The sequence below is a fragment of the Rhinopithecus bieti genome, unplaced genomic scaffold (genome assembly GCF_001698545.2).
Source record: "Rhinopithecus bieti isolate Rb0 unplaced genomic scaffold, ASM169854v2 scaffold_19482, whole genome shotgun sequence".
NCBI classification, from domain to species: Eukaryota; Metazoa; Chordata; class Mammalia; order Primates; family Cercopithecidae; genus Rhinopithecus; species Rhinopithecus bieti.
Genome location: NW_016809768.1, coordinates 4,168,615 through 4,193,481, shown reverse-complemented (window position 1 = coordinate 4,193,481; position 24,867 = coordinate 4,168,615). Strand labels below are relative to the sequence as shown.

Genomic DNA, 24,867 nt, shown 5'->3' with positions numbered 1-24,867 from the left:
AGGGGAGGCCTAGAGTGTCCCGTCTGTCTCCAGGGACTTTTTTTTTTTTTGAAATGGAGTCTTGCCTGTCGCCCAAGCTGGAGTGCAGTGGTGTGATATCGGCTCACTGCAGCCTCCGCCTCCTGGGTTCAAGTGATTCTCCTGCCTCAGCCTCCCGAGTAGCTGGGTGGTGCGTACCACCACACCAGGCTAATTTTTGTATTTTCAGTAGAGATGAGGTTTTACCACGTTGGCCAGGCTGGTCTCAAACTCCTGACCTCGTGATCCGCCCACCTTGGCCTCCCGAAGTGCTGGGATTACAGGCTTGAGCCACCATGCCCGACCGGGGCCCTTCTTAAAGGGAAAGGCACCTGACCACAACACACATCAGGAGGAGGACTGCAGCCAGGGTGGAAGTGCTCCAGTGGCACAGGAGGGTGGGTGTGGAAGTCTGGAGACAATCCAGAAAGGCTGTATGGAGGAAGTGACATTTATTCCAGGCCCACCATCATCTTTCCCTTTGAGGTCCAAACTTTGGATTGTTGGAACCGGAGCCCAATGAGGCCTGGAACAGAATTTGGCTGCTGGTCAAAAAGGAGAAATTAGCCCCATGTCTAAGAACATGTAGGGGAAGAGAGGGGCAGTGTGGCGAAGGCTTTTGCTATGCTCAGGCCATCAGAATAGTCTAGGTGTCCCCAGAGCAGGTAAACCAGGACTTCCAAACTGTTTCCAGTACAACTGCCGAAGGAATTCACCATCTGGGATCCCATCAACAGGAGAGAGCTGCTACGCGGTCCAAAAACCAACCCGTGCTAAAGCCTTCTCTGGAATAGTGGTCTTCAAACTGTTCTGTGTCTCCCACGGAGCAAATGGTGAACTGATTTCCTGCCAAGTGATGAAGAGTATTGCTGCTAAACAAGCTTGAACACCACTGATGGAGTGGCGAGGGTGCAGCATTCAATACAGTACAAGGAGGCAGCTGTATGTCTGTACAATTGGCTCTCCCTCCATGCCTGTGCAGAAACATTTCCAGATGGTTTATGGACCTAAATGGAGACAGTAAAATTTAAGACAGTACAGTATTTTTTATCCTCAGAGTATGGTAGTTTTTCTTTCAAAAGTAACAGCAGAAGCCAGAAAAAGAAGGAAGTTATCCGCCTTAGTATGTTCAGTGTTGCTAAAACAGAATACCCAAGGCTAATTTATACAGAAAAGGTTTGTTTAGCTCCCAGTTCTGGTGGCTGGAAAGTCCAAGAGCATAGCGTTGGCATCTGCTCAGCTTCTGGTGAGGGCCTTGTGCTATCTCGAGACACAGCGGAAAAGCAGAAAGGCGACTGGGCAGGTGCAAAGGCAACCCGCTCTTGCAGAGAGTGAGAACTCACTCCTTCAAGAGGTCATTCATCTATTCATGGGGTGTTCACTCCCATGACCCAGAAACCTGCCACGAGGCCCTACCCCCTAACAGTTCCATCTGCAATTACATTTCAAGACAAATGGCATCCAAACCATAGCACTGTGTTAAAATGTAACTTCCATACAATAAAATACCACAAAGTTAAATGACAAATCACAGAGAGAAGTTGCTTGCAACTTATATAAAACTGGATTGTTTCATATCATTGGATTCCAAATACATTCAAATCAGGAAAATAGAGGCAAGTATAAAACCAGTGTCCTGAGGACATTTAAAAAACCAGGACTCACAGGAAGACATGCTCAACAAGTCATCAAGAGAAAGCAAACTGTGAAGCAACACATGTTACACCTGCCAGAGCTCAGACTGGCAGCACCTGGCAGCGATAATGTGGGGAAAAGGTACCTCTTATATTGCCGGACATTGGGCAAACTGGAGCAGCCCTTTGGGAAAGCAATTTGGCAATAACTAGGGAAGTTCAAGGCACACCCATCCGTGACCCGTAACTTGCCTCTCGGTGTGTGTGCGCCACGGATAGTTGACACTTATGCATAAGGATCACGGGTGGGTTTTGCTCCCATCTGCAGACATCCAGGACAATAAACCACCTACAGAACTCAAAATGAGATGCCCACATCTATTAGCTCCTGTCACATTCGGTCTCGTGATGAAACAAAACTGTAGCATACGTACAGTATTAATTTACTCATCTAGTTTGAAACAGGGAGACTATACCATATATAGTCTGCGGGTCCCTTATTGGCAGATCCTGTAAGTTGGCCAAGACCCATGCCCAGGTCTTTCTACCTCGCCTTCCTCCACTGGATGACAGAACACCAGCCTCTCTGGCAGCCAGGCCTGGCCCTGCCAGCAAGGTGTCAGCAGTCTGCTGGGTGTCGGGGGAGGAGAGGCACAAGCACTTCTGGGTTGCAGTGATGGTTTTCCTGAAGAGGAAAGGATGGGTCATGTTGTCCTTAGGAAGCAGCAGGCCTGAGGAAAGGCTCTAGATCTGTAGGGGCCATTCTGGCCCTGGCCCAGCCTGAGCCAGCATTACACTGCCGGCCTGTTCTTTGAGGAAATGAGCCGTCTGTGAGGTCTGCAGCACCTGGCCCGGTTCTCAGCTCTCAACAGCGTGCACCCTCCTTACTGACTCACAGGCTGTGGACTGAACTGGGTCCCTCAGGTTCATATGATTAAGCCCTAGCCCCTGGCATGATGGTAGTATTGGAGATGGTGCTTTCTGGAGGTGATTAGGTTTAGATGAGGTCCTGAGTGAGGGGCCCTTATGATAGGATTAGTGCCCTCCTAAGACACCAGAGACCTTGCTCTCTCCAGCATGTGGGGACACAGCAGGAAGACAGCTTTCTGCAAACCACGAAGAGTCCTCACCAGAGCCCGACTATGCTGGCTCCCTTGTCTTAAACTTCTAGTCTCCAAAAACTGTGAGAAAATAAATTTCTACTGTTGAAGCCACCTGGTCTCCAGCATTTTGTTATGGCAGCCTGTGGACGCAGGCATGCGCGCGTGCACACGTACATAACGTGGTCCCAGTATAAGACGTAGGGGGGAAGGGATATGGGGTGGGGGAGGGAGGTGATATCTGACATCAGGAGAGTAATCGCCTGGGGAGGCAGGCAGGAATGAAAAATGTGTAACTCAATCTCATTTTTAATCTTTCATAAAAAAGCAACCCCAAACTCATATGGCAATATATTAACTATTTACTCCAGCATGAGTTTCACCAGTGTATTCTGAATATGTGAACTATTTCACTACAAAAACGTCACCATGATATCCTGTCATCAACAGCTTCAGTAAGAATCGTGAGGAGTCACAGGCACTGTGGCTGCAGGAGTGTCTGTTAATTTTCCCTCAAGGGTCATTGCATGCAGGGCTCAAACATACGTCTCACAAGCAAACAATACTCCCAAATGACATGGGAAACAGGAGATTCTCTGGACATATCTAAATTTAAAAAAGAACACATGGCCGGGCGCAGTGGCTCACACCTATAATCCCAGCACTTTGGGAGGCTGAGGCGGGCGGATCACGAGGCCAGGAGTTCAAGACCAGCCTGGCCAATATGGTGAAACTATGTCTCTACTGAAACTACAAAAATTAGCTGGGCGTGGTAGCGTGCGCCTGTAATTCCAGCTACTCGGGGGGCTGAGGCAGGAGAATCGCTTGAACCGAGGAGGCAGAGGTTGCAGTGAGCTGAGATCACGCCACTGCACTGCAGCCTCGGCGACACAGAGACTGTCTCAAAAACAAACAAACAAAACCCCCAAAAACACACACATTAGAAAAATAGGCCTATCAAAGAGAACCCTAAGAATTCTAACTGAGCAACTTTATTCACATAATTTCTACACCGAGAATTTGAGGGTCATCTCTGATGGAGCCAATTTCACTAATATTTGCTTTAAGGGTGGAGAAGTCAACCAAGTCCTCACAGTCTCAAGAATTAAAAACAAAAACACAAAGAGAGAGCAAGTGGGAAGAGAACACTCAAAATTACCTAGCTGCACACTTTTAGTTTGGATTTTTCTGGCACAAAATCACTTCTCTTCCATCCTGTAAGACGTGTTCTTTCCTCTAGGGAAAAAAAAAAGACAAAGAAAATGATGTTAGCAAAATTCTAGTAGAATTCCCAACGCCAGCCACTAAAAGGTTCACTGTTTTCCACTTATTCCATTGCATGTATAAAAATACTTACAGAAAATGGCATTACGTTAAATAAGTAAGTTATGTTAAAGGAACAACAAAAATAGAATGGCGACCCCCCCACCACGCCCCCCATACTCCCCCAGGGAACACAAGCTGGTGCGGAAGTCCACAGCCCACACCCTGGCCCAGCTAGCGCCGCTGCACGAGTGAATTTAGGAGTTCTAAGATTTAAGCTACTTTTCCGTATCTATTAAAAGGAAACAGCCTGCCTATTGGACAGAATCAATCTAATCAAGGGGTTCTGGTGGGGATTAAAGAAGATAAGGCGTAAAAATGGTTCAGCATGGCCTGGCACACAGAGAGCACTCAGATGTTAGGCATGAAAACTCCACATGTAGTTGTAGCTCATGAAGATTTGGTCTCTTTCCTCAAGAAATTTATCATTTAAGCAGGAAAAGCAGAAAAACATAGGAAACCAGTTAAACATGTTTATATTGTGGTTTAAAACGAAACCTGGGGTGCTCATGATTTGACTTGCTGTCAAATTCCAGGGCAGCTGGGAGCGCCCTGCTGGGCCACCAAGGGCCGAGTTGCCAGGATGGCCTACTCCCCGGCCCCACAGTAATGCAGCCTCACACCATTCTCTGCAAGGCTGAGGTCCCTCCTGTGTGGCTGGGCCAGAAGAAAGCCCTTTAGGCTGCGCAGGTGAAAAAACAAGACAGGAGCCTCTGCACGGAGCACTGGGGCAGGACATCACACATGGAAAGGGGTCTGCAGGCGACTGGCACGGTGCCAGCAGATCACAGAACAAGGTGGGAAAAGGCACGAGACAGAATCCCAGGGGCAGGATGATGGTAAAAGGAAGAGCTGGGGCACTACCTGAGAAAAAACTGTTAGGTTTAGACAAGCAGGGCAAGCAGGGCAGAGGAGCTCTGATGTGCGGGAGGCAGGAGAAACCTCGGATCACTCTCTGGGCCGGAGAATTGTTTTTGGTGAAATGCTCCCCTTTCAACTGAGAAAGAGACTCTTGAGAGGTCATCTGTTAAAAAGAACGCATAAGCTTCGCTTTCAAAGCAGCCTCCGTGAAGTGTCTGCCATGAATATGCGGCTGAGGTTCTTGAAGGCTTCACTAACCGTGGCTGAAAGCCACCCAGCCGGTGGTTTGTTCTGAAAAAGCCATGTGGGCACAGGAATGGGGCATCAGGCACACAGTTGGAGACCAAGACCCAAGGGAAAGACTTTGCTGTTTGCCATGCACTGCCAGGGGAGGAGCTCCGAGGGCCCTGCCCACACAGTGCCCCTGACCCTAGCCGGGCCCTGCAGAGAAAAACCCTTCCCATCACCCGAACACATATGTGTGTCCATCCTCAACTGGGAAGACAGATGACAACAGAGGGCTTGTTTCATCTGCTTCTGGTTAGTTCACACAGTATGACTTCATACATGAAAATAACTTTGAAAACCAAAACACCCAACAAAACCTGGGAGCTTCTAGAACGGAGCCAAGGAACCTGAGCTGCTAACCTACAAGACTGGCCCGTGTCCAGACAGCTCCTCACTGCAGCACCCACCATGTGCTGGGAGGGTGGGGGTCGCCTGCACGGAGCAGGCAGCTGAGCGGTGGGTGGAGTCTGGGGAGGACGTCTGGGGATGCAATAGCAAAGAATTGGGGAGTAGCGGGAGAATGCCAGTGAAAGTTCCCTGGAAGGGAAGGGCTGTCCCACGGCAGACCCTGGAGCGGGTGGCCCTGCAGCAGTCCAAGGGCATTGGGAAGACAGAATCACAGTGAGAAAGGCGTCAGGCAGCTCAAGTCACAGGAGGCCGCTGGTGGTCCGAGTGTGGTCTCTGCCATGCACAGGCTGGACTGCAGGCATTGAAGGCAGGTGCCACAGAAGGAACAAGGCATGCCAGACCTTGGTTCTGAGCTGGATGGACGGCGGGAGCCAGCGGCTGAGAAGGGCTCACAGACCAGGCGGGCCCAGGTAGGAGAAACAGAAAATGGGACATTTATGGCAGGCAGCGTCCACCCAAATGACCTCAGAGAAGAGGCACATCGCCAGGGTAGGGCACAAGGGAAGAGGATACTGGAGACACAGCCTCACCTGCTGGAACCACAAACACACAAAACCCAAAGGAACTGGCCAAATCAAACCCAGTCAAGTCCCGTCCACCTGTGGGTGAGCTGTGGCACTGAGCTTAAAAAGTCGCATCCTCTAGATCCTGGCTGTGGACACACAGAGAAGCTGTGCTGGGGAATCCAGCCCTTAATGCCAACAAAGGGACCCACTCACACTGACGTACCCCACCCCACTGTCGCTCGAGAAAAGGGCACACGCAGACTCAAACTCTAGCTGACATGATTCGCACAAATGAAGCTGCAGAACGAGGTGCAGAAGTTTTAACACCGAGCTCTGAGACGATCTGCAGGGCACCCCTCATACCTGTGAGAACACTATGCTCATGGCTCTCCCAGGCCACTCTTGCTCTGTCCCTACCAGGAATCCAGAAATAGACAGGAAGTCATTTGCTTTAGATCACTTTTGCCTTACAAAGCTATTTTCTGAGTGTCAGATGAAGAGGTTAGAAATCAACGTTCGACAAAGATGAACAAAGTGTAGTAAGTGAGGATTTGTAGAAAACAACCTCTGAATGCATTCTAATGGAAAGCGTGTGAAACTTCTGCAAGAGCATCTTCTGCTCAATCTCGATGCATCTTACACAGGAACACGTTCTTGATATAGACGATTTTACAGGAAGGAAAAGCATTTGGGAGAATGCTCGGAAAATGATCACGAATGTAAGAATTCGGTTGAGATTCACTAAAAGTGGCACAAATGTTCCTACCATCAAAAGCCTCTGTCCAAAGAGTAGTCACTCACATAAAACACCCACGTTCAACCAACAGAAACGCACCTTCCTCTCTTCTGAGTTGGGCTGTGAAGAGCTGCCCTGGTCTCCCGGTCTTACGGTGTTGCCTACCCCATCTGAGGCACCCTGGGAACTGGCCTGGCATCCGGAGCCCTGGGGGTCTGATAGCCTGGGTCTTTTTGCAGGGAAATGATGGTTCCTCTTGGTGGCATGAGCAACACATGTAGATGAATGAGCCTCAATTGCAGTTGAGCCCAGTAGACTTTTTCTGCACCCCAGGGGTGATGATGGCAACTTCTGGAAACCCTGGAAGTGAGGGTCTGGATTTAATTTTCCTTCTGTTTGATATCGAACTTCCATACTTGCTTTACCTGTAGACACTCCAATACACGAAGGCACCTTCATCTGCCCAGGAGATCTGAGGCAATACTTTTGATGAAGCTTGTCAAATTCTTCTTTAATTTCATCATAACGATTCCTTCTGTGGCCTAGCACTTCTTTATCTGGGACTGAAAGAGTTTTGATGGGTGACACTGACTTTCTAAATATTCCAGAACTGTTTCCTTGAACATGAAGATCAGAGGTCTGCTGCGGGCGAGCTGGGCTGTGTGTGGGGTTGGCCTTTGGAAGTGAAGAAGAATTGCTCTTGGGCAGGCACCTACCCGCTTCCAGAGATCTTTTGGCCAGGTTTTCAAAAGCCTCACTTAAACTTGCTTTTGCTTTGCTGGAAGGTAAACTCAGCCTGCAGGTTTCTAAGCCCTGAAGGCCACCAGGACTCACAGGATCCCCTTGGTACGCGTTCATGGCCCAGGAGTCTGGGAGGCCCATCCGGCGAGGCTGGTTCCTGGGACTCAGGCAATATTCCCGATGAAGCTGATCAAATCGCATTTCAATCTCCCTCTGATGGTCCTCTCCATGGCCCTGTCGTATTCTTGGTCTGGAAACTATTTTTACAGGAGAAATTAACCATTTTAATGTCCTAAATCTATTTTCCTGATCAAGATTATACGTTGCACTGGAGTTGAAATAAATCAAGGAAGAATACTTCGAGGGTGTCACTTTCAGCTCCTTCCAACTTGGATCTAACTTATGGATTTGGGGTTTATTGACTTCAAGAAAAGCTTTTTCCAATTTTAAACCTGTCTTATGGCAAGGAACATCTAATGCTTTCTTGCAATCTCTTAATGCTCCTGTGTCTTTCATAGGCTCACAGCAGGGTACAAAGTTCTCCTTGGAGCTCCTCTGAGAACGTCTGGCTCCTTTGCAATACGTTTTGTTCATCCTGCTCTTACATCTGTGCCTCCTCCTGGAGTTCCAGTTTTGCATGATGAACGTTTTGGTGGAGATGATGCTTGATGGCTTTGTGCTCAACAGGCGGCTCATGGAGTGCAGCATCCCTGCGTACAGGTCACTGATGGTCACGTTGCAAATGTCATCGTCTTCAAAGTGCTGGCTGCTTAAGAAACTGCTGCTACTGGTCTCTTGTAGGGAAAGGCTGTCATTTCTAGGTACTAAGGCCATGTCTGTGGAGGAAGGATGTGAAGGATCCCATTCTCTGGGAGATGAAGCTGGTTTTGCTGGGTCACCAGGACTGTTTCCAGAGACACGACTGCAGTATCCTGGGAGAAAAGATACACATAAAGTAAAGGTGTGTTACCATTCTAAACCATCCATGTGCACAGATGACAGAACTTAAGATTGGATCAGGGCTATGTTTTTTTAAGCAACAGCAAAAACAAAAACACCACAAATGTGTAGGAGTAGACTCTTCTCAGAGATATTTTTTGCTATCAAAATTTGATTGCTACTCTCCATCGTACATGTCCCAAAGTTGTCTTCCTTTCCCTCTAGGCTGTTTAGAAGATGGATGCCTTTGCAGAAGCTAATTAGAAACTGAAAAATGACAACACCGTTTACCTACAGGGATGGGAAGGGGCGTAAGACCTCTAAACAAATGTCTTCATATAGCTTTGACTTTTGCATCATGTTAAATGTTTCCTGTATTTAACCAACAATGATGGGGAAAAACCATAAAATTGAACACAAACAGAAAAAGAAAATTTGTATGTTAAATTGATAACTGAAAGAGAAAAAAGAGTCCAAATACGCTGAATGTCTGCCTCTTAAAGAGATATTGTCTAAGGATAAAAAGAGCTGCTTGGAAATGTTGAAGCTTACTTAGTACATGGTTGTGAGGAGCGGTAGCAGGTGCCGCAATGCTAGAGTTATTTTGTGCTGCACGATTGACCAGATAAGCGCGTGTTAAATCATTGTGGCTGGTGAGAACAGGGAGAGGAAAATACGGTGTCAGGGCAGGGGTGAAGAAGTGCTCAAAAAAGCATGGGGTTGCACCACACGACACAAAAGCCAGACTGAAAGGGGCTCCCCGACAGCTAAATCTGGGACTACTTGAGCATCAAATTGAATACTGGCAATGGATTATAACATGAGAATCAAAGAACAAGAAGACTTGATGAATTCCTACTGATCCTAAAAAGTAAAAATAAATCAAAGCATGAGAGGGCACTACAGGAAGCAAAAAAAAAGAACCAGAGGGGAGATAGCTCTTTTCAACAGAAGAATGCCAACTGACGTGTGCCAAGGAACAGCAAAGACAGAAACAACCTGGGCGGGGACCTCCACCCAGGCAATCCGCATTGCTGGCTTCTAAGTCACTGGGTGAGAAGTTTTTAGAGAAAAGGTTCCTAGGAGATTTCAAAGAATCACACAGATGACTCCAAGGAAAAAGGGCCTGTCGCAATGAGAAATATTGAATTAAGGTCTTACCTGAACTCAATGACCGGCCTCAAAAGTCACCAAGAATGGGACAGACTGACCAAATGTTCTGAGAGGACAAGTCATCCCTGTAGTAATTTTGCCAAATATGTTTAACATGAACCTAACCATGAGGAAGCAATCAGGTCCAAATTCAGGGACATTCTGCAAAACTACTGGCCTGGGCTATTCAAGAAAGGCAATAATATGAAAGGTGGCCACGAGGGAGAAAAGTTCAAGGAGCTACTCTTGATGGAGGGAGACTAAACGCAACAGTGGTACCAGCCAGAATGGGTCTGGAAATGGTCAGGCAAACCAGAAAGGCTGCAAAGGCCATCACTGACACAATGGGTAAAACTGTACTGCATCAATGTTCAATTTCTGGCATGTGTTAAGGGTACTGTAGTCATAAAGGAGAATGACCCGATGTTTGGAGGTATGTGTGAGGCATTTAAGGATAAATGCATACACAAATGCAAATAAATACACACTGTGTATGCACACGTGTGGGGGGTGATAAAGCAAATATGACAACGTGTTAATTGTGAAACAGGTGAAGTGTGTTCACTGTACTAGTCCTGTGCTTCTGGAGATGCAAAACTTTTTAAACTAGTACATTGGAATAAAGAGCAGACGCGCAGAGGAGAAAACAGCTCATTTCAAAACATCTTATCTTCCAGTGAAATGCAAGTGTATCTCTAACAATTTATGTTGATGAAACACGCCAGGAAATGATGGTTTGAGCAGCTCTGAAGGGCCACACAGCTCCAACGAAAGTGAAGGAGACATGCACGGTTCATACAGTTTCTTTGTTGCACTCACCAGGGGCAGGCATGGCAGGCGAGGCCAGTGAAGGCAGCGGAGTCACACGTGTGTCCTTTCCAGCTCTGTTACCTGCATACTGAAATCAGAGCCAGTGGTTACAAGAAAAAAGTTGCCAGGTGTCAACTGGGTGCAAGGAGCTGGGTTCTCCCCTGACAATGGGGACTGTGCATCTTAGCACAGCTGCGCCGACGAGCGTGTGAATGTGGTGACAGTGGCCAGCTAGGCTTTGGGCAGTGGGAAGAAAAAGTGTCCTACTAAGATCTGGACACTTGATGTGGTCTCCAGGACAGCTTCCAGCCACAGTCATCACTCATCTGCTAGTAACTTCTTACCCCAGGGGCGCTGGTAGCTTTCTTGGTCTACCATTATACTCGGACTGCAAGAACACCTAAGGGCCAGGTGGATGGTGGACAAAGAAGACCCGATAGATCCATTCGTTCCTAACCATAATCTGTTCCCTGGATCAACACAGCAACTATGATACCACTTGCTGCCTTGGGTTAAAGGAAAAAGCATTTCAGGTACATCCACTAAGTCGATGGTTCCAAATACAGGCTTTCCACTGGTCAGCAGCACAGTAAGAAAACACATACACCCCTGTGAGATTGCTGCCTTTTTTTGGAGATGGATTTTTATTCTGCAATGTGTACTTCCTAGGTATTTGGTGTTGCAATGTCCCTTATTCTATGGCAGACGGCACTGACCTTAAGAGAGGGGTTGGCAGGTGAGCGTGCCCACCTCTCAAGCCATCACATCCTCCCCCCAACGTGACCTCTCAGCAGGCGGGACAGGTGCCGAGGGTCAGCCACCTCACCTTGCAGCTGATCCTAGCCTGATCACACCAGAGAATGTGGGGACTACTGCTTCCCTAACTATGCAGCTTCAAATCCTGGTCCAGAGGTTGGGGCTGCTCTTAAGAGTCTTGTGTGTGGCCCCACTAGTATTTTTTTTTTTTTTTTTTTTGAGACAGAGTCTTGCTCTATCACCCTGGCTGGAGCACAGTGGCACAATCTCAGCTCACTGCAACCTCCGCCTCCTGGGTTCAAGCGATTCTCCTGCCCCAGCCTCCCGAGTAGCTGGGATTACAAGTGCCCGCCACCACACCCAGCTAATTTTTCTATTTTTAGTAGAGATGAGGTTTTACCATGTTGGTGAAACCTCCTGACCTCAAGTGACCCACCTGCCTTGGCCTCCCAGAGTGCTGGGATTACAGACGCGAGCCACTGTGCCCAGCTGCCCCACTAAATTTTTCTGTGAGCTGTCCCAGACCAGTGGGCAGAGCGCCTCTGCCAGGGTTCCCACCTTCCTGATGGCGCTGCCCTGGGGAACCTAGAGTGTTTATTCAAGAAGAGCAAGTATGTCAGCATGTGAATAAACAATTTGGAAATCATTACTTCAAATGCTCTTTACAGGTTCTGCAGAAAGCAAACAAAAAGCGTAATAACATCACACCTCAATGTGTTTCTGATCTAATTATGTAAAAACAAATACTGGGAAACAGATTACCTCAAAATACTCTGCACTTTGTAGGAGTATATCCACTTGGGTCAAGTATTTCCTTCTTAACTCATTTTCAAAGGGCTTTGAGGCACTGCAGGCTGATCAAAAAAGAGAAGTCAGAATTTTAAGAGCTTCTGAGTGGACCTGACCTTTTGTATTCTGGAACAAACTGGCAAAGTTCACTAATGTACAAATCTTTACATGATGCTACTCAAAGTCACTTTTGCCTCCATGATGTTATTCAAAGTCACTTTTTTACCTCTTGCCGTGTTAACAACCCAAAAGAATGTAAAAAGACAAAACAAGAATAAAATAAAAACCATGTCTAGAGAAGTTTATGACAGCATTTCTAGACCAGAAAAAAAAAATCATCTGAATATTCATAGGTGAGTTCAGGACTCAACTACTGGTAATAACCTCAAACTGGTAAGTTTATAAAAACTTCAGTGCTCCTGGCTGGGTGTGGTGGGTCATGCCTGCAATCCCAGCACTTTAGGAGGCTGAGGCAGGTCGATCACTTGAGGCCAGGAGTTCGAGACCAGACTGGCCAACATGAAACTAGGTCTCTACAAAAATTAGCTGGGCATGGTGGCAGGTGCCTGTAGTCCCAGCTATTTGGGAGGCTGAGGCAGGAGAATCGCTTGAACCCAGGAGGTAGAGGTTGCAGTGAGCTGAGATCGCTCCACTGTACTCCAGCCTGGGTGACAGAGTGACACTCCATCTGAAAAAAACCAAAAACAAAAACAGAAATTCAGTGCTCCAGCTCAGGAGGCTCTCCTACCCCTCCCCTGCCAGACACTGGAAATAGAGGGCATCACCCTCCATCCTCTGCTGCATGGGGCTGGCACTTTGGTTCTTGACTCTTGGCACCACCCCCTTCCCCTTTGCTGCCAATCCCTACACAGTCTCTCAGCGAGCACCCACTTTCTTCCCCAGGACCACTGCCTCCTTCTTTTTAGTCACTGAAAGTTACACATGGGTGCGTGGGAAACCCTCTGCACAAAAGCAGCAATTTTAGAGGAAAACCGTGCACCAGCTATTCTAGCAGGCGACAGGGTGTGACACGGGGGCCAGGAAAGATGCTGGAGTCGGTTGAGCTCTGTGTAAATTCTCATCGATCCCAACCAAGGAGAGTAAGAGGCACATCCTGTAAGAAAACGGGTGGTTTCTGTGACCTCGGGGCACTCTGGGAAACAGACATATAAATGATACTTACTGTTTAGGTTAGTGACAACTGCCCAATGAGGCGACCTTGTGACACAGGCATTTGAGGGTAGACCTGGAAATACTTTCTAGAACACCTCTCTTTTGACCCTGCCCCTGTGGGGGAGACTGACCAAGAGCCCAACTTCCCTGTCGTGTGCTCATCCGAGCAAATGGCGCCCTGCCAACCACACTGACAGCTTTATCTGCAGAGTGAAAATCATCATGAATCAGGCTTGCACTGGGGTAGAACTGGCTGCCAAGTGCTAGACTGAGAGGAGGACCTTACCGCTGAAGGGAATCTGGACATGAGGAAACCTGAGACTTGGAAGTAACAAAAGCCAGCCTCAGGAGAGGACTTCCAGAAGGCTGCAGGCAATGCTGCCTGCCGCAGGCCACAAGGGCTTTGCTGGATCCACCCCTGAGCCTCCAAGCGCCCCCTCTGTCCATTCATTACTAAAAGCAGTACTTACTGCTAAGGCCCAAGCAACTGACTCTTCCTGGTCTGATGTGGCATTGATATCTCCGCTTTTTGAATCTAAAAGTCAAACAAGTAAATCTCAATCAGGATTTTCAGGAAAGAGTGCATTTTCCTCTCAAGGATGGTTTTGGCATCACTTCGAGTAATTTCTATAGTAAAAATCCCCATTATTTCAAGGGTGCACCTACTGGAGCCATCTACGGCTGTCCATGGTTCTTAGTAACTCAGAGAACCTCTTAGAATGGGAATCTGCCTGGGGCCATGGAGTGAGGAAAGGCAGATTCTGCAGCACCTCCAGCTTTCCATGGCCTCTGAGCCTGGAAGTTGAGACACTCAAGCCCAGCACCGCTCAACAGAACTTCCAGTGACCATGGAAAATTGTGTGTGCTGTCCTAGGCCAGCCACTAGCCACATGGGGCTACTCCAGCTGGGATGTGGCCAGTAAGGCGGAGGAAATGGATTTTAAATTTTATGTAACTTTCAACTAATTTAAATATCATTCAGAGAGGGCTGGTGGGTGCCATACCGGGCAGTACAGCTGTCAAATAACTATTTCCTGTGATTTCAAGCAGTCAGGGAAATTCATGGATCTAAGGATTTATAGTTAAAATCTGGATTAATAGCAGTAAACACATTGCACCACAGGTAAATATCCTCATGAAGAGCTTTCCAATTCTACTCTGAAAGACCACCAGCTTCCTTTTAGTGACTCAACACCCATCACTAACTGTAGGTACAAGCAAGGTGCCAGGGAAAGGGTTGGGCAGAGTGGACAGAGGCTGCAGAAGGCCAGTGTCCAGGTGTTTAAAGGCTAGTGACAAAACTGTTTCAGCAAAGGAACCCAGGTCTAAAGAACTTAGATAAGACTGGGGGTCTGTTTTTCCGGGGGCAGTGAGGAGGCCATGTGGTCAGGCAGGCCTTCAGGCCCCATTCTGGGTTCTGGCCTTTTACCCTAAAAGCAATGCGAAGCCATGTGTTACATCAGAGAAGCGGCCTGACCACATTCACAGGTGCGTCAGTGGGGCAGAGGGAGCCCAGGTGGGGATGGGGGCTGGTGCTTAGGGGGGGACATGAGAGCTAACGGGGCACAAGGCACAGGACAGGGATGCCTTGGCCATGAGGAATGAGGCAGAGGCTGAGATGAAGAGGACCCTGGGTTTCTGGCTTACACTAGAGGGAAGACAGTAGGGCCTGTAGTGAGGCGCAGAGCAGAAGATGGGGAGCCAGTCTGTCCGGCTGAGTCTCAGCTGTGCCAAGTCTGGACATGAAGTATTGAAGCAGAGGGGCTGCTAGGCAGTATAACGCCTCCATCTGAGGTCTGGCTAGATGTTATAGTCAGGAGAAGCATGGGGCCGAGGAGCAGGGGACCACAGAGGCCCAGGCCAGAACTTCCAGAAGGCTTAAATGCTTTGGAGAGGGCAAAACCCAAATAATAAAACCCAAGGAATGCCAACAGGATTTAGCAACAGGGTTGCGAGAAACCTCACCCAGAGACGGGCTTTAGAGATGGAGCCAGGATGGAATCGGGAGAGGAGGAACGCATGGGGTTGGTGGGGTAGGGAATCTATGACAGCAAATGGAGCAGGTTATTTGACTCTGGTTGTAAACGGAACTGGGTAAAGGGAGGTGGCGAGGAAGGGGCCCAGGACAGGGGAGAGCCACGAAGGGTCTGATGTGTCTAAGGTGAGGCTGGGCGCATCTAAATACCAATGGATGGATCCAGGGGACAGAGGCTAAAGACAGAAGGAAGGGGTGAGGGACGGATTCCTGAGAAAAGAGGACAGGATGGGGTTGGGCAGTGAGACTGGCCTGGGGAAAAGGAAGGAGCCTCCTAGGAGGATGAGGTGGGAAGTTTCCCTATAGAAGTGAGAGTTCACACCACCACCTTGTAGGGGCAAATCTTAACTTATTAAATCTGCATATTAACTTTTCACATGGAGGGGCACGTTTGTTTACTCAAGAAACACCTGAGTACCATTCCTGTGTCAGGCACTGGATGTAACTGTGGGGAAGGCAGAGTCAGAAAAATCAACAGTGTACATGAACATATTTTAGTTTTTAAGAGGTACCTTAGAAAAGTAAAACTTTATTACTGAGGAATCTAGGCTTTCAGCTGTTGTAACAGGTGCATCAGGCCTGGTCCCCCGACCTCAGTTCTCTGACGAAGGCGACACTCACCGGCTCCCAGGACTGTGTGGTGCGAGGAAAACTCAGGACCCTGGGCTGCAGGTTGCACAGAGCCATCTGTCCTGTCCGCGGGCCTCACAGGGGAGTCCTCCAAGTGCAGAAGCCAATAAAGACATGGTTGTTTGAGTGACAGCACATTTCAAAGTCACTGTAAAGTAATAAACCTGCAATCCTTCCGTTAACACAGGAGACAGCAAGAGCCTACCACAAGGCTTCTCTTCTCCCTGCATGTCCACTTTATAAGAAGCCTCAAGAGCGCAGGAGGGAGCTGAGGCTCCCTTCGGTTGCACCCGGAGCTGCTACTTAAAAAGCCACTTGGAAGGTAGGGAAGGAGCAGGGAAAGTCAGGGGCCCAGGCACAAGCAGATAAGCCCACCCCTCCTAACACTGGCCCAGGGATGACAGGGTCTGGGGCAAACCAAAAAACAAATAGGAACAAACAAAATTGTCCTGAGGTCATCAGTGAGAACATAGAAATAGTCGAGTGGCCCCCAGGGGACTTCCTGTGATCTTTAATGAACGTGCTGGAGTATTTAAGGTGGGGAGGAGCCAGTTTCAGCCCAAGCCTCATGCACAGAGGCAGCTGCTGTCCCGACCAGGAGCTCACACCTGGCGGGCAGGGCTGGTCGGGCGGCCACACTCCTGGTCCGGCCTGCTTCAGCTCTCCAGAGCCTGCTCTACAGCGCCTGCTCTACAGCACGTCCCACGAATAATCCCAGTGAATGGCATCGGTGGGTTCTCAGTGAAATTCAAGCATTCAAGATACCAGATTGGCTAAAATATTAATATTTTAGGAACCACCCAGCCTTACAAGAACAGGGTGGGAGAAGGTGGTGAGGCCTATACCATTAGGGATGGTCCTCAGGTGTCAACTCTGAGGGTTCAGAGGACTTGGGGCTACCCAGGAGCGCTACAGGGTAAGTGAAGCCCACTTCTAGAATATCAGAACCTTTGCTTCCAGTGAAACCATCATGTAAGGTGGAGTTTACAGAGTTGTTTTGTGGCTGTGTCTGAGGCAGAATCTGGTTTGAGACTCACAGAGAAGCAGACGATCTACAACAACCCCAAACTACTTGGTAGCTCTGGTAGCTACAAAGAGAACCCAGGCATTGTGTTATAACTAACCCAGCACAGGTCAATGCCCGGCCTGCTAGAGCCCACAGCCTCCCCCAGCACCCAGGGCAGCAGGAGCACCAAGTCGTCTGGGAAAAGGTGAAAGCAGATCTGGGCACTGTCACCAACAGCAATACAGTGAAGTCAGAGATGTCCCAGCTGAAATCTCAGGCTACCCCCAGTTTCCTAATCCCAAGAAAGGGTCTGAAGATTCTGGAGACCCAGGTAGGGGTCCTCCTACATTTTAAACAAAAACCTTAAATAAATCAAATGAAAACTTGTTGCCACCAGGACCATATAAGCACTGGTCTGATGAGTGCTCATCTCTATTATGTATAATTCAAAGAGTATATATCCTTTAAACCAATAATCCCACTTCTCAGCATTTACTGAAAAGGGAGAATATCAGTATTGGGAAGAGACAAGGACCAGGATTTTCTCTGAAAACCATATCTAACAGAGGCTTTATAAATAAAGTTTTATTGGAACACTGCCACGTACACTCATTTGCCTATTATTTTCGGCCGCTTTCCCCCTGCAACACAGAGCTGAGTAGTTACAGCAGAGACCATACAGCCAGCAAAGCCTAAAATATGTACCATCTGACCCTTCGTGGAAAAAGTGTGCTGACCCGTATTTATTAATAAAGGAACCCACAAATAGCTAATTGCTTATCAATAGGAGAGCAGTTTAAAAAACATGATTTTTAAAATAATTATATAATTTTATAATTATACAATAGTTGATGAAGAGTTCGCCATATGTATTAACTGGAAAAGTGAAGGAGAAAAAAATGCATTTATGAAGATGTGTATTATAGGGAGTCACATTGTACTAAAATAGCATTAGGGACCATCTTTGCAGAGAGAAATCAGCTCATATATGTAGTTGTATGTACTTTTAACATTTCCATGACTAGAATAATTAATCAAGAAGATTTGATTTCAAATTTGCTGTTAATATTATGTCACCTTGACCTTGATGTTTTCATTCTTGGGTGCAGGTTCCTTGACCTGTGACCACGGGGAGGAACCACGTGGCATCTGAGAGGCAGTGATTAATTGAATAGCAGACAACCTTGCAAAAGCCACTGTGGCAAAAGGGCTCCTGGATGTCCCCATAGAAAGACCAACAGCACCTTCCACGAAAATAACGGGTCTCAGAGCTGCAGCACCCTCGGAACAACTAGGCAGGGAAACGCGGGTCTTCGGAAGGCAGACAAATGCAGAGGGAAAGATGTGTGATCCTCCAGGCCGCGCCTCCCCTCATCGCTCTTCCTCCCCTTTCAAAACAGGAAGAGAGACATTCTTCTTCCCTAGAAGGAACTGGATTTGGTCTTTTCTATGAGCCCCTCGTTGGGCTGGCACGTGGCCTTGGGGAGGGTTACCCAGCTGGCCCAGCCTCTGCATGGGTGTTATCAGAGCCCCTCAGCCTGTGACACAGGAAACACAGGGTGACAAAAAAGGCCAAACATTACACAGTGCCTCCTTGCACTTGACAAGCTACAGAAGAAACGCTTCTAAATCCTTAAAAACAGAAAAAGAGTATAATCAAGGTGAGAAGTGCCCTGTGGTGGCCTCTGCATAAGCTCAGAGGTTGGGCACACCCACACCTTTATTCACATCAACGCTCCTCCACAGCAAGGTTATTTGGCAATAAAATTTGACACTAAATACCTGGATCTCTCCTTCGTTTCTTTCCTTTATTAGTCTTCCACCCCAAATTCTCAATCCTGAAGAAAAGAAACAAAAATGACCATTGACATAATCCTGAACGCTGAACTTCTGCTCAATCTGTGTTCACCGGAAGCCAAAGTGACAGGCAAAGAAAAGGTACAAAATTAAAACCAAGCCAGGCTTCTGATACCCTGCTGTTGTTCCTCTTTGTAAAGTTTCAGGTTTTTAAGGCAAATTTGTCATTGATGGAAATCTCTCTTACCTGCTAGGCAATGGCTCAACAAATTACATCATTAGCCCAAAGAGTTACATGAAAACAAGGAACATATGTGACAGCGCCTGTCCTTAAAATACATAAAGAGAGGACAATCTATATACTATTTAGAGGAGTAAGCACTTTTCGCAGGCAATCTCTACATCCCATATACGGAATGAATGCTTTCTAAGGGCAAGCTACATGTTATACAGACACCTGCCACTGGAATATTTTAGTTTCTGCCTATGTAAACTTTTCACCCAAGATGCACCTGGATTGGCTATAAAGGCAGAAAGGTAGGATTTAATTCAAGGAGCAGATCTTGTGAACCTTTTGTGCCCGTCTGTTTAATGCAACACAGAATGCGCTGTGCAGTTTGTTTTCATTAAGTGATACTGAGTTAGTTATAAAGCTATATGGGAGGAATTGACCCCAGCCAGTGTAAACTGTCACCAGCTATTTACCAAAAAGAATCCACAAGATTTCAGTCCGTTTACATTAACTATTAAACGGAATGCCTTCTTCTCCCTATTCAAGTACTTGGAGCCTCAAGGAAGACAGTTACTACTCCAAGTTAAACAGGGCAAACAATAGTCAAAGTGAGTATTCACAGTAGAGGGTGGGTACTGTTCCCAGAGCTCCACAGGGATTGTCACGCCCAGGGGACATTATTGTCATCATCCTTCCCATTTCACAGATGAAGACACTGAGACCAGTCCAGCTAAGCAACTGCCCCAAGCTGCCATGGTGTGGAGGTGGCCAGCGGGGATGCCAACCCGGCAAGCCGGAGGCGTGCGAGCCAGGAGGCACCTACGTCTCTTCAGGAATTGTTTTAATAAGTAATCCAAGTAATTTACAGGTTTAAGGGCACCAATGTTTTGGTTCCTATTAGGTGAACGATGTTTACTTCCTAAGACAGCAGTGACAGCCTTTCAACTACTCCATTCGCACTCTTCACCCGAATACTCAGAAGGGGAGGATGACACTTACCCTGTGGCGTCTCGTAGGTCAGCGTGGCCATTTGCACCACCGGGGTGTCCTCGAAGGGCTGGTTGTACTGTGGAGGAGGAAGGGGTTTCCTGTCAGGTCCCAGGGGCCTCAGACCCGGGCGGAGGCGGCGCCAGCCCGCGAGAGGCCGTTAGTCTGGCCTGGGGCGCCCCAAACGCGGTCTCTGCAGCGGAGTCCCCAACCCCGCCTCTCTCGTCCCACTCAGGAGCCCCCCAGCCCCACCAAACCCTCCTCTCTGCACCCGAGCCCCAATCCTGCTTCCCCACTCCCCGCTCCGGAGGCCCGAGTCTTTCCTCCCCGTCCCCGCCCTGAAGCCTTCGGCGCTGCCTCCTTCTTCCCTCTCCGGAGCCCCCAGCTCCGCCTCCACCTTCTCTCCGCACCCAAGCCCCAGTCCCGCTTCCCCACCTCCTACTCCGAGCCCTCAGAGCCCCTTCCCTTCCCGTCCTACGTCCCCTCCCAGCCTCACTCCGACCCGCAGGCCTCCCCTCCTGGCGGACCGGCGGGGGCCGCACCTTCTCTATCAGTAGCTGCATGCGCCTCTGGAAGCGGCGGCGACTGGCCCTGAGTTTCTGCAGCAGCAGGTCGTCTTCCACGTCCTGGCTCTCCATGCTGCGCAGCGGACCCAGAATCGGACCAAGCCGCAGACTTAGCCACTACCCCAGCGCCGACCCGGACCGCAGGGCCTGGCGCGCCGCACACTCAAATAGGCGACTCCGCCCTTCCTGCCTTCCTCTCGGTTTTCTATTGGCCAGCGCGGAGAATCCGGGCGCTGATTGGACCTTTCAAAAAATTTGCATCCCTCCTCCCGGCCAATCCACGCCCGCGTTTCCAGCCACGCCCCAAGGAGCGTGTCCGGCGGAAGGGAGGGAGGGTCTCCGGTAGCCCGGTCTGTGGAAGTTGCTCCAACGGCTCTGTGCTTATTAATCAGCGCTGCTGTGCGAGATCCGGTGGGATGTGTGTCATCTCCCGGGCTGTGCACCGGAGATAAGTACGGCCTGGAGATTTCTGCGTGACTTGCTCTAGGTGTCGCCGCCGGGCGGGGGTCGCCTTCCTCACTTGCCCGCCTGGGATCCCGGCGCCATTTCGAGGGCAGGGGCCTAAGAAAGACAACCCCAAATTACCAACCCAAAAGGAGGCAGGATAGCGAATATTCATCTAGAAAGAAAAAATAAGTCTCAACGAATGACACATTTAAAGATGCTGACAAATGCCATGTATATCACAAAATCCAGGAAAATACTTGTGTTAACCCACCTTTTCCCCCATGTATTTCTGATTGCATATTCTGCTTCATTGATATTAATCTTGTAATATTTTCTCCAGAGAGAAGAGCAAGATAAATCAGTCTTTAGTATGGCTGATGGAATTTGTGATTGACATCTTAGGAATGTCAATCCTAAGGAAACACAGGGTGTCTTAACCACATTTGTGTGCTTGTGCTGATGTGATTACCCTAGTATGTGATTGAAAATAAAAGCATTACTGAGCACCAGGAGGTCCCTTAGAGGGGGCTCTTCACCTCCGTTCAGCCTGCAGGGCAATTCTATCATGATGTCCTGCAGAAATTTAGGTGGGGGTGGGGGGAGCGTGAGAACTTCAGGGTTCATGTAGTGTGTGTGACCACAAAATGTGTTACGTTGTGCTGGACACAGAGATGTGCTGGCCTGATTCCCCTTAAGATGCCACAGCTGCTGGGAGGGCAGTTGGCCGGGGCCTTCAGTTGTCAGCCTATTCTGGGATGATTCAGTCGCAGAGAACTCCCTCACCCAACATCCTGCTGCCCCAGGGTGGCCCAGCGCCAGTGACTGATCCAGGTGGGAACAGGAAGGCTGTACCATTTCAGTCTGATGGAAGAAAACCCTGGGCCACTTTATCTTCCGAGCTCTCAATTCCACGGAATTGGATGGGGTAACCTACCAATCCTGTTTCTTTCCCCTCCTTCCTCCCTATGTAAACATCCTCTCAGTCTTCTCCAGTTGCAGGATCTACACATTTAATTTGTACCTTTTCCAATTTTCGCAAACAGGCTGAGGTGTCTTCCTTCTCCTTCCTTAGGAATGTTCAGAAACTTAACATGTTCTTCCTCTGACTCTGTGCTTCCACACATAATTTACTCTTCAAACATCTAACTGGGCCCATTTAGAGACTTGGGACCTTGAATAAGATTTTTTTCTTCTTGGGTTTTGGATGACTGACTCTTCCATTGTTACCAGATAGAGCTGTCCAGGTTCTTGGCTATTGAACAAAGAATTGAACAAAACACACAAAATAACAAAGGAATGAAGCAACGAAAAACAAAGCAACAGGAGAACGGAGTAAGGAAAGCACAGATTCATTGAAGAGAACTCACAGAGTGAGAGCGGGCTGGAGCACCCGACTCAAGAGCCTCTTCAATTAGGGCTTTTATAAAGCCAAAATAACTTGGCAACACCCGGGGGTACCCTTTAGAGGCCTCCAGTTGGTTACACCCTATGAAGGATTGGTCTGCGACCAATCAGAGCCTAAAGTGGAAACTTGGCCTGCAGTCATTCAGGGGCTGAAGTGGAAACTTCTTTCTTGTTATCACAGGAGTGAAGATGTGGCCTATGTCCTGCCCAATCTTGCTTAAAACTGGCTGCACCTGCTGTTCTCTTGCTTATGTGAACTGGCTGCATCTGCTATTCCTTTGCTTATGCCTCAACCCTTGGCTACCCCAGTTCCCTATTCTCCGGCCTCACCATGACTCTCTAACAAGCACAATAGTACCAGTTTTCAAAACTGGCGTCTCCCAGGGCTTATTCTCTATTCCTGGGAAACAATTCCAAGGTTTCCCTTCCTGGCTTCACTGACAATCCAGGCATCTGCCTCTGTCCTAGGAGTTTGGGGGCAGCTTCAGTGGAAAGGTTTCTCAATCTCAAGTTCAAGTCTTTAATTGAAGTCCAAAACATACTTGCTTTAGCCAAACTCCTTCTGAGTCAGACAGAGTCCATGCATTAACCCTGATTGTTCTGGCCTGCTGATCTTCCAATCGTCTCTGACTGGCTTTCCCCATCCCATGGTCCAAAGTGGTGCTCCAGCTGAGGAAAGAAGAACCCTGCACCATGCTTCTCATGTGATGCTGTAGCAGGACAAGCCACAGACAAAACCCCTCAGACACCGAGTTAAAGAAGGAAGGGCTTTATTCAGCCAGGAGCTTCGGTAAGACTCACGTCTCCAACAACCGAGCTCTCCGAGTGAGCAATTCCTGTCCCTTCTAAGGGCTCACAACTCTAAGGGCGTCCGTGTGAGGGGGTTGTGATCAATAGATCATAGGGTACGTGAGCTGGGGGCTGCATGCACTGGTAATTAGAACGGAACAGGACAGGGATTTTCACAGTGCTTTTCTATACAATGTCTGTAATCTATAGATAACATAACCGATTAGGTCAGGGGTTGATCTTTAACTACCAGGCCCAGGGTGTGGCGCTGGGCTGTCTGCTTGTGGATTTCATTTCTGCCTTTTAGTTTTTACTTCTTCTTTCTTTGGAGGCAGAAATTGGGCATAAGACAATATGAAGGGTGGTCTCCTCCCTTAATGCCATTCTCTATAATACCTCACCCCACCACCCTTGGCTGCCTAACCATATTACTCCAGACCTGCTAAGCAAACTCCTTCCCCACCACTTTCCACTCTCACGTAACAGGGAAGAATCACAAGTCAGCTCCTTCCCCAGCAGCAGTTTTCTGGGTGCAGCATCTTGGAATCACGGGTTTCCAGAGATGAGGGTGGGTTGCTCTGGCTGCACCTGCACAGTGCCCTCTACTGGCCAGGCTGGGATTTCCAACCCTCCAAGTGCTGTTTAAATGCCTAGGAAGTAGTGCTCATTAAAGTTGTATTACGGCTGCTCTTATAAAATGTGCCTGAATTTTGCTTCAAATAAAAGAGATGGAGACTTATTCTGCATGGAGTTGTCATGTAAATATGTTTCTGTTGGAAAGGTGTGGAAATGTTACCACCAGTCTGTGGTTGGAGAAGCGCAGCTTTTGCCTGGTCCCAGCATTGACACAGAAACTGCTATGTAAAGGTGAGAATGTCAGTCTGGGATACATTATCACAAACATCAGACCCCACCCATTAGGCTGCTAAGAAAAGGGTTTGCTGTTTTCTGTTGCCCTGGAGCTCATGCAAACACGGAGGCTGTGAAATAGGCAACAAGCGAACTTTCCAGGAGGTGTCAGTCAAAGCTCACCAAATGTGTTCATTGTTTGATTTAACGGGTCTCACATCTAACTGAAGTAATTAAGGATGTTGGCAAGAAGTTAGTTGGAGGATCTTTTGTGAAGCAGTTTATAAAGTCCAATACTAGAAGGATGTCAAAATAAATGGTGATACTTGTGTTTTATTGGCAGCAATTTTGAAGAAGTGTAATTATTGATATCAAAATTCTATATGATCTTTTAATACAAAAGGTTATAAACCTGTATTATACGTCTGCATTTAAAAAGTATATATTATATAATTTAAAGTATGATTATACATGTTTTAAAAGTGTGAGTATATATGTCTCAGAATGTTTCCAGGGCCATCTCTGGATGATGGTGTGATGAATTATTTTTAATATTAGTTTTCCTTAGCTGCATTTTCTAGAATGAGCATTTGTTGTGCAATTATGAGTTTGCATTACTGATGTAATTAGAAAACACAGAGGGCCAATTGTCTTAGTTCATTTTGTGCTGCTATAATAAAACCTGAGAGTAATGAACCTGTAATTTATAATGAACAGAAATTTATTTCTCACAGTTCTGAAGACTGGCGAGTCCCAGACTGAGTGATTGGCCTCTGGTGAGGGTCTGAGTGATTGGCCTTTGGTGACGGTCTTCTTGCTGTGCCATCTCATGGTGTAAGGCAGAAGAACAAGAGAGGCCAAGAGAGAGCAAAAAGGAGCCAAACTCGTGTT

The 24,867-nt window shown here is 48.0% G+C and overlaps 1 protein-coding gene across 2 annotated transcripts; it reads right to left on the bottom strand.

The window, feature by feature from the left end:
• Positions 1–278: 278 nt before the first annotated feature.
• HJURP (Holliday junction recognition protein) lies at positions 279–20,668 on the bottom strand. 2 transcript variants are annotated; one of them, XM_017890389.1, is made up of 9 exons: positions 20,464–20,668; positions 19,934–20,000; positions 18,688–18,743; positions 15,891–15,987; positions 13,705–13,769; positions 10,526–10,604; positions 6,974–8,547; positions 3,912–3,988; positions 279–1,025 (listed from the first exon to the last, which is right to left on the bottom strand). In XM_017890389.1, exons 1-8 carry the CDS (start codon positions 20,557–20,559, stop codon positions 3,926–3,928), a joined length of 2,097 nt encoding a protein of 698 aa, XP_017745878.1. In that variant the 5' UTR covers positions 20,560–20,668; the 3' UTR covers positions 279–1,025; positions 3,912–3,925. The 2 variants fall into 2 exon arrangements, with proteins under 2 accessions (XP_017745878.1, XP_017745879.1); XM_017890390.1 differs by lacking the exon at positions 279–1,025 and having other exon boundaries at positions 3,730–3,988.
• Between the last annotated feature and the right edge of the window lie 4,199 nt (positions 20,669–24,867).

Coding starts and splice junctions, on each gene's coding strand:
- HJURP (XM_017890389.1), bottom strand. CDS start 20,559: ATGGAGAGCCAGGACGTGGAAGACGACCTGCTGCTGCAGAAACTCAGG. Junction 20,001..20,463: donor TGCAGCTACTGATAGAGAAG/GTGCGGCCCCCG, acceptor CCTCCTCCACAG/TACAACCAGCCCTTCGAGGA. Junction 8,548..10,525: donor GCCTGCCATGCCTGCCCCTG/GTGAGTGCAACA, acceptor CTTTTCTCCCAG/GATACTGCAGTCGTGTCTCT.